The 9,467-nt window shown below is 65.7% G+C and overlaps 1 protein-coding gene across 1 annotated transcript; it reads right to left on the bottom strand.

Moving 5' to 3' along the window:
• Positions 1-307: 307 nt before the first annotated feature.
• Positions 308-9,425, bottom strand: GATD3 (glutamine amidotransferase class 1 domain containing 3). Its single transcript, XM_077879369.1, has 6 exons — positions 9,281-9,425; positions 9,099-9,151; positions 7,978-8,091; positions 7,106-7,225; positions 4,253-4,345; positions 308-2,282 (listed from the first exon to the last, which is right to left on the bottom strand). The coding sequence occupies exons 1-6, from the start codon at positions 9,389-9,391 to the stop codon at positions 1,661-1,663; spliced, it is 1,113 nt and encodes a 370-aa protein (XP_077735495.1). The 5' UTR covers positions 9,392-9,425; the 3' UTR covers positions 308-1,660.
• Between the last annotated feature and the right edge of the window lie 42 nt (positions 9,426-9,467).

Raw genomic sequence — 9,467 nt, 5'->3', positions numbered from 1 at the left:
GTCACTTACCCCTTATAGGGGATGGGTAGGGGCCTGCGCATCCGTGCCCTGTTCCCAGGCCAGCACCGACACAGCTCAGTGTGAGCTGGACCAAACTCAACGGCCGCTGTGTGGACCCCAGCAGCTCCGTCAAATCCAAATGAAGCACAAACGCTACAGCGTCTGGGGGTGGGGACACCCTCCCGGGGGTCACAGCACCTGGACCAGAGGGGGAAACGTGCCTCTGGGGGTGAAGCCCGCACCGCACAGGCTGCCACCCTGAACGCATCTCCCCACGACGGACGCACGCACGATGACGGACACCGGCTGGTGGTGCTGCCAGACACTTTATTGGTCCTTCTTCGTACACCTCAGGTGGGCCGCTGCTCGTGGCCTGGGGCCACCCTGCGGGGCCTCCGTGACCTCTCCTTCCTGGAGGGCAGGAACCCTCGCTAGCGCCCCTCACGTGCCAGCTTCAGAAGGTGCCGCACGCGGTCGTCCTCTCTGCCTCAAATGCAGCCCCCTCGTCATTTTAGTGCATATTTATTACAGATTAGATAGCTTCCAATTATCGATCAGTGAGTGACACGTGGATTTCCTAATGACTAGTTCGTGAACTTACAGAAACTCTTCCCCCAACACCAAGTACCCTAAGCCGGTCAAACGTGAGAGCAGGGTGACGTCAGTCCCAATTCTCTTCCTGGAAAAGCAGGCCCCACTTCGATCTCGGGTCACACAGGAGTCCAGCCTCTGCCACGGGGACGGAGCGTGCACCCCGATCCAGCCCCACCCCAAGGACGCCTCTTCAGGCAGGACATAGCTACGGACAGAGCTACAGACAGGACAGCGAATTCCTGCCCCAAGCAAGCGAGCAGCGGAGGAAAACAGGCCAGCAGCTCCCCCTGCTGGAGGAGGCAGGGCTGCGGCCGCGTCACTTGGCGCAGAGTTCCAGCACCTTCTTCACCATGGCCCCGATGCCGTCGTGCACGTGGTGAAGCTCCGTCTCGCACATGAAGGCCGGGGTCGTGACCACCTTGTTTTTCTTGTCCACATGGGCTTCGTGCACAGAAGTTATGGAAGCAGCTCACCCAGCAAGGACCAGGGGGTGTGCAGGCGTGAAGCTCCCCCACCTCCGCCCTGAGGGCTCCTCCTCCTGCTGCCTCTGCCCACAGGGCCCACGCCCGCACCGACCCGCACCGACCCGCAGCCTGCACGGCCTGCACCGCCTGCGCTCCGTGAGCGGAGGACACACCCACGAGGAGGAGAGGAGCTCCCGAGCAGACCGCTGGCTTCACAAGACACCCCAGGGCGGCACAGCCCAGGGACTGGACACACCCGCACACCTGGGCTGCCCCACAGCAACCCTGGACACAGCAGAAGCACCTCTGGTCTTCCCACCAAGAAACTGTAACAGACAGCTCGTCCGAGTGCCTGCAGCAAGAGGCCAGTCCAACCGGGGCCCTTCCTACATAGCTGCACTCTTGTCCTGGTCACACCAACACCAGGCAGTGACAGGCCTGGCCCTCGCTCCGCCCCAGCCAACACGCACCTCCCTGGACTCAGTGTAAAGGCCCTGCGGCCAGCTCTACCCAGGCAGCCGCCGGCTCTGCTGGCCACTCTGCGCAGCAGGGAGACACTTAAACCGCCTGCAAGGAAAGGCAGACACCCAGGGGTCACCCTGTCATCTCCAGCACCTTCTGGGACGCTGTGCGGCTCTGTTCCCGGGCTCTGGCCCACATGGAGTCTGGGTCCAGGTGTGGACCTGGAACGTGCTCGGCCTGAGTCCCCTGCAGGAAGAGGAGCGCCTGGGCTGCCTGCCCATTCCCACCGCCCAGAGCACTTCCAGCAAAGCCAGGCAAGCCCCCGTGCTTCTTCCACCTGCAGCCTGTATCCCCTGGGGGTGCGCTCCCTGCCCTCGGGGCGCAGTGTTGCCCCATTGAGCCTGAGGCCGTCTGCTCACCCGACTAGGCAGCCCAGCGGAGCTCTGGGCCGGGGCAGCAACATCCGGCCAACTTAGAAACGCGGCCAGGGGACAGGTGCTACGCCTGTGATGCACGTGCTCCCAGACGCCCCCAGCAGCGCAGTCCCCCAGGCCCAGAGGGGGGGTCCCGTCACCACCCGCCACCGTGGCTGGCAGAAAGGATATGGTCACTTCCTTCACAAAATGCTTGGCGCCCAGGGCTTTGATGGCTTCCGCGGTCCCCGCATACGGCCACCTGCCACCTTCCTCTTGCTCGTGGCCCACGGTGACCTCAACGCCATGGAGCACTTTGGCTGCGAGGACAGACGCGATGCAGCACAAGCTGAAAAGTGAGGGACCAGGTGAGCACGGGGCCGCATGTGGACGCTGGGGCGCAGCGGGGCACACGGAAGGAACGGAAGTGGCCTTGGGGAGGGGCGCCGGCTGCCACATGTGCCCCGAGCCTCAGTCCACCGCCCCACGGGCCCCAGGAACACAGCGGAATGCCAGTGGGTGCCGGGCCACCTCGCAGAGGGGAACAGATGGCAGCAATGGACTTAGGCCCGACTTTTGGGGGCTTTTCACACAACCGCAGCTCACCACAGAGCACGGACTACTCAGGGACCCTTCTCTGGAGAGGGCGCCAGAAGCAGTCTCATGGGACCTGCTGGAGAGCAAAGGCGTGTGGACGCACACCCGCTGCCCCACGTGCCAGATGCCAGCAGCTGTGTCTTACCACAGCCTCCAGGGGCCCCTCACAGCAGTGCCAGCCCCACTGCACCCCCACCCAGGCCACGCCCACAGCACCTGAGCCCCGCTGTTCATTCCCAGGTGCACATGGTGGCATGCAGGGCGGTGTGGCCCGTGTGTGCCCTTGGGGCTCCTCTAAGGCTCTGCTCTTCGCCCGGGGCCCCACTGTCCTGCAGCTCCTGAGCCTGGTCGTTCGGCCAACACCAGACCCCCAGGTGCCAGACACGGGACCAGAGCCCTGCCTGCAGCTGTGTGCACTCGGGGGATGCGTGTGGCATCCACTGCTCGGCTGCAGGCCGGGCCACCCCGTCGTGAGGCTGGCGGGGACGGCCCTGCCCTCCCCTCCCTCGGGGTCCACGCACACTGCCAGCGGCAGCCCAGCCCTCTCCCCCCGCTCATCTTCAGCGGGCCTGCTTCTCCCGTGCCCACCGGACAGGCTCTGTGCACAACCTGCCAAAATAAGCTGTGAAAAAATAGCGTCAAAACATATTCACGTCTGTTTTCAAACATCACAAAACCTAAACTTGCTTAAAAACCTGTGGGGGGAAACGTCCCTCAGCCACCAAGTAGGTAAAGTCACCAGGTGTGGAGTCTCCAAAGCGCCCCAGGTCACAAGCCCGCGGGGGACCTGGCAGCCAGCACAGGACGCACACACACCAGCACCCGCCCTGTCTCTGGCTGTGGACACGGAAGCCGCCTGAGCCACGTGCTCCAGACGCAGGCGCCCGCAGGCACCACTCCCGCTCCGAGGTCAGGGGGCACACGAGCAAGGTGGCACCACCATCAGACCCTCGCCCCCAGCTGTGCTCCCAGCAAGCAGGGCACCAGGGTCCTCCCCGGCGCTCACCCCCACGTGGGGTGCCGCTCCAGGGATGGCATCCCGGGAGGGGAGAGACAGGTGGCACCACTGTCATCAGCTCCCTGGCGGCTCCGCAAGGTCTCTTCCGAGCAGACGAGCCTGACCGCCGGACCCACGGCTACCACCTTCACGAGGAGGGAGCTCCTGCACAGAGCCTGTCCTAACAGGACCCTGCTCACACAGCCCCAGGGAGCGGTCCTCTGTGCGCCAGGCAGAGCAGGGCTGCGAGGGAGCTTCTCCCACGGTGGACTCCAAGCCGAGCCCTCTCCACGCTCCAGCACGCTGACGTGGACGGCCAACACATGCGCTGGTGCACAAGCCCAGGAGTGACCGCTGGGAGGTCCACGCAGGCCAGATCTGGTGCATAGTGGCTGTGCCAGCCGTCCCGAGCATGCAGGGGCCATGCGGCCCCACAGGAGGGCGTGGGGAATGGTGCTCACAGGTAACACACCAGGCTACCTGGCGTGAGGACAGGAAGGCAGACACCAGGCAAGAGAAGGGGTGCTGGAAAAGGCTGGGGGGAGGGGAGGGCTGCAGGGGGAACTTTCTAGAAGCTCTCCTTCCCATTATGTCACCAGGAGAAACTGACGTAACCACATGACCGGGGAATTCTCCAAGCTGGAAGGCACCCGTGACGGCACGTGAACCCCCTCAGTGAAGTCAGCCTTAGGACCACGCGGCCCTGCCCTCCCCGCCCCACGTACCCGATGGGCTTGCCGGCCTTGTGGAACTCCTTCAGGACCCTCTCCACATCCTCGTGGACTCTGCAGTCTTTCCCGTCAACGGCGAATGTGCTCCTGACAAGAAAAGGCGTCCTCAGGTCTGTGTGCCTGGGGAGCCTCCAACCCCCCCGGAGACGAACGTGTGGCTCTAACTCCCAGCACCTGACATAAGCAGGTAACACGCGTGTGCGTGGCTTTACACGTAACTACATATAATTTTTTCTACTTTTTAAATCAGGAAAAAGGAGGGAGGGGGAGGGGGAGGGGAAGCAGACCCCAGAGTGAACCAAAGCCAGCAGGTGCGTGGGTCCTCAGAGCTCTGCTCCGTAAGCCCAGGAGCAGCGAAACCCACATGGGCCCAGAAGCTGCGACAAGGACCCCACAGACGAGGAAGAGGCACGTGGTGAGATGAGACGCGGCTCCTCTCCCCAGGCGAGCAGCTCAGGGGTCTGGGCGGCCTCCCCCCACAGCTGGCGGCTACGTGCTGGAACCTCCACGGAAGGCGACTGGCGGGACCCATCAGATCCCAGAGTACACGCTCTCTGCCCCGTGCACGTGTGGACGCCGCCATCCCACAAGGTCTGCTGCTGCGTCAGTGCCCGTGAGCCGCCCAGGCACCGACGGAGGCTCAGGGTAGGCACGCGCGTCCTTACATACCATGTCTTACACCTTAAATACTCACACCTGCACCCCCCGAAGCCATCAGGCCACACAAGCGTCCGTCAGTCGGGTCATCTACCTGACGGATCCGCCTGTGCCGCTGTGAGGTGGCTAATAGGCCACCGGTAAGCCACGCCGTTTGTGAAAAACACAACGTTCAGGATGACAGGCTTAACAGGGCCCCAACCAGGAGGAACCGAGTTCCCACTGTGAACCTCTGCCCCAGCGATCTCACCTGTCGCTCCTGCTGCGTGCACACTGCACAGCCGACAGCCACGGCTAAGGAGGCCAACCCCCAGGAGCCGGCCTCTCTTCTAGAAAGGTCGGGGAGACTGGGGTAAACGCTCGCAAGCTACAGCTTCCCCCAGGAGGGGCGAGCTCACAGACAGGAGCACTGACCCGAGGCCACCGCTCCCTCAAATGCAGAGACGAAGACCCACCAACAGCCCAGCACACCGCACCTGTGCTTCCAGGTCAACCGCGTGTGGGCGGTCAGGTGGTCAGCTGGGCCACAGACAGCACCCCGGCAGATCCCTAAAGGGCCCTCACCCCAGGGGTGGTGTGCTGCTGGCCAGAGATAAGGCTCATTTCCCGAGAAAAAAACCCTGATCCTGGCAGAAGCGTAAGTCTGGCCAACAGAGACCGTCCTCTGTCCCCCACCGCCAGAGGGTGTGGGAAGGGGGCGGTGACAAGGGGCGATCACCGGAAAGGCTGGATTTGGAAGACAAAGTGGATGTGAGGGGAGGCAGGGCTCCCAGCAGGAGGCAGGAGTCTGGGCACTGCCTCAAGGGGCTCGGGACACCCGGCTGGGCCCTGGACAAGACCCATTCAGATGTCTGCAGGCCGAGGGCAGCCACAGCTGTCCGAACATGTAGGGAGCCTGCCTGGGCGCCTCCCTCACTTCTGGGCACAGGACGCCACCCACTGCGCTGCAGCCCGTCAGCTAACCTAAGTGGGGGTGCAGCGAGCACAGGGGTCCAAGGCATCTGGCTTGCACCCTGCCCCACGTGGTGCCCTGAGTACAAGGAGGCCAGAGGGAGGGGATGAGCTGACAGTCGGCCCAGGTTAGGGGAAGCAGCTTCGAACACCAACGTGACGTCCCAGCTGAGTTTCAGGCAGGCAGTGGCACACAGGTCAGGGAGGGGGAGGTCAGAGGGGGTGCTGGGGCAGGAGCAGCAGGGGAGAGGGCCTGGCCAGGTCCCATGGGGCTCACAGAGACCCGGAGAGCACAGAGGAAGACAGGGAGGGCAAGAGCCTGTCACAGGAGGCAGTGGCGGCCGAGACCTTGGACAGGAGACCCAGATGGCACAGCAGGGGAGCCTGAGGGGCACGTGCTGGCCGAGCCCGTGCGGGGAGGGTGCAGGCGGCACCCAGCACCCACGCGGTCTGGGAGCAGGGAGGCGGAGGGCCGGGGCCGGCCATCTGAGTTCACAGCCACACACTCTGTCAGGGGCCCCTGGGCGTGGGACAGAGTGGCTGCCTCCTTGCCCACGACACAGGAAAACACTCCACCCAGAGCCCAACATGCCGACGTATTGTTTCCAATGAAAACCGCATGGTCCAGGCTGTCACCCCCACAGCACACGTTTGAAGCCCGACGCATGAGGTGCAGCTGCTCGCGGTCTTCCACGTCAGTTGCGAGGAAGCCACCCCAGAAGGGACACGCTGGCACGATGAGGCCAGTGGAGAATTTCCATGAGGTGCCCAGAAAGAAGAGATCAACAAATGAGAACAGAAAGAGGACCTGAAACCGGGAGCGCGTCACGCTGGTGTGGTGATAGCTTGAGGGCCAGCTCCCCAGCAATGACCCAAGCAAGGGGCCTCCCTTCCTCTGGCGGGAACCAGGCACCGCACGGCCCGCTAGAACAGCGGGTTCCCTGCTGCAAGGTCAACAGGTGAGTCGGTGTCAGTGAGGGACACGTACGGGACTCAGTCCCGATATGACAAGACCGGCCAGCACGGTGGTTAATCAGAGAACGCCCCCGCCCCCCCATTCCCCCAACACACGGTGGCTGGTACCGGGAGCGCCCAGAAAGGAGAAAAATCCACGTGCTGCTAGAGCTCCGCCCACGCCCCGTCCCAGAGCAGTGTCCTCCATGCAGCCTGTGGCCCCCCAGCCCCATCTACCGCTGTGCTACAGGTGAAAAGCAGAGACCCCAGAGCTCCAACACGCACAGGTTTTTGGCGGCTCCAAAGCCTCCAGGGAAGATGGCAGCGTCGTGATTGGCTGCGCTGAGCCTGGCCAGATCGGTGATCTTGCCCCGGGTGATCCTTGCGGACTCCGTCAGGACGTTCCTGGGAGAGAACACAGGGAGGCCTGAAGCCAGTGTCGGCCTGCAGAGAGCAGAGCGGGGTGCAGGGGAGGCCACCCCACAGCCAGGAAACACTTCCTCTGGTCCAGGGAAGGCACTGGCACGTGTGCTGGAGGTCGGGGCCTACAGAAGACAGTAGAGCCCCTCTGAGCATCTGGACTACTCAGTCGTGTGGGCCGATGAAAAACAGGACGGCGGTGGGAAGGTCACGGCAGCGCAGGGCGCGAGGGAAGGAACCTGGGGTCAGCCACGGCAGGCGCTGCTTCCCCAGGCTGTGCGGCCCGAGGCCCGCATCCCAGGCAGCAGGACAAAGCCTGGGGGCCGCCGGGGGCACTGCAGTTCCCAGGAGACAGAGCTCTCACTGTCTGGACTGGCTGGAAAATGCCCTGCTGCCAGAGTCGGACAGGACAGGCAAGGAGGAGCTCAGAGTGCAGAGACTGCACGAGCCCTCAGGACAGAAACGCCCCGACACACTGGGGCCCACGCAGGGGGAGGAGGCCGGAGTCCAAACTGAGCCCCACGGCAGGAGGACGTCTGGCAAGTGTGACAAAGTCACAAGAGCATCATCAGGGCGCCGTCACAGAACGGCCAGAGCTCCCAGGCTTCCATCCAGGGACACGTGCCTCGGAACGCAGCCAGATTCCCAGTGGGACAGAGGACCTAAGCATGCAGGTTCTCAGGGAGCTTCTATCAGGCCTTGTCCACCCTCCAGGCCGCCGGCGCCAGGACCTGCACCTGCTTTCGCTCTCAGAAGGCTGCCCCTTGGTGTGGTCAACCACGTGCATCTGAGGGATGTCAGGAGCAAAGGTCTGCACCTCGGCCCCGCCACGACTCAAGTGAACCAGCACCCTGCACGGAAGAAAATCAGACAAGGCTCTGAGCCGCACCCGACCCGGCGTCCCTGCTAACATGCGTCTACGAGCAGCACTTTTGCAGATGCCCCATGGAAGCCCCTCCCGCACACGACCCTCGTACTGGGTTACAGGAAGCTAGGGTTGCCTTACCCACGGCGCCAACTCGCTGTCCCTGAACTAGCCTGTGGAGCCCAGCTGGCCCCAGGCTCCCTTTACAAACCGGGGTGCAGAGCACGGGTGACTGGTGTCAGAGCCTGGACGCTGAGGTTCCCAGGCTGCTGCTTCGGGATGCACTCCCTCCCGCGGGCCAGCGGATGCAGGGCCCGACACTCAGTCCAGGTCCCGCTCTGTGCCACGGCTCCCGTCACAGCCGGAGGGAGGGCCCCCCTGCGCCAGGCTCCCCCTTCGGAGGAGGCGGCGGCGTAAGGTGCGGGGAAGAGCCAGCAGCACGCCGGTGCCCAGGCCCTGACCTCTGGCACCCGCAGGGCTCTGCACACTTAGCCCGGGCTGGAAGCTGTCGGGGCCGACCGACCGCCCAGTGCAAAGTCTGTTCCAGGCTCGGCGCCCGAAGGGCACCCCCCTCGGAAGGCCGCGAGGGACGCGCCCCCGGCCCCGCCCTAGCCCCGCCCCGTCCCCCGCAGCCACCCGCAGGCTGCAAGGGACATGCCCCAGCCCTGCCCTAGCTCCGCCCCCGCCTCGCCCCCCGCAGCCACCTGCAGGCCGCAGGGACGCGCCCCGGGCCCCGCCTCCCGCCCCCCGCCGCCAGCTGCAGGCTGCAAGGGACGTGCCCCGGCCCCGCCCTGGCTCCGCCCCCGCCCCCGCCGCCACCCGCAGGCCGCAGGGACGCGCCCCCGCCCCGCCCCCCGCCGCCCCTCGCCGGCAGGTCCCCGCGGAGGCGGCCGCGGCCAGGGCTGGCTCCGGCTGGGACGGTCGCCCGCTGCCGGCTGAGCCCGGGGGACGGCGCCCGACGCGCTCGGCGTCCTCCGCGGCCCCGGGGCTTACGCTGCGGCCTCCTGCAGCTCCGTCCCGTCGTAGACCCCGCATCCCGACAGCACCTGCGGGCGGCAGCGGTCACGGGGTCCGCCCGGGGCACCGGCGGGGGCGGGGGGTGGGACGGGGTGACGGCGGCCAACCCGGGAGGGGCCCGCCCGCCGCCCGCCGCCCGCCTACCGCCTACCGCCTACCAGCGCGACCCTGGCCCCCGGGCGCGGCGCGGAGCCGTGGAAGGCCGCGCGCGGGGCGAACGCAGAGGCCGCCCGGAGCCTGGACGCCCCCAGCGCCCTGACCGCTGCCATGACTGCGCGGCTGCGTCTGCGTCTGCGTCTGCGCGTGCGCCTGCGCCTGCGCACGGCCGCCCGGCCCCCGCCCGCG

The sequence above is a fragment of the Canis aureus genome, chromosome 30, assembly GCF_053574225.1.
Source record: "Canis aureus isolate CA01 chromosome 30, VMU_Caureus_v.1.0, whole genome shotgun sequence".
Taxonomy (NCBI): Eukaryota; Metazoa; Chordata; class Mammalia; order Carnivora; family Canidae; genus Canis; species Canis aureus.
Note: the sequence above shows the minus strand (reverse complement) of the source record. Positions and strands in the feature narration are given on the sequence as shown.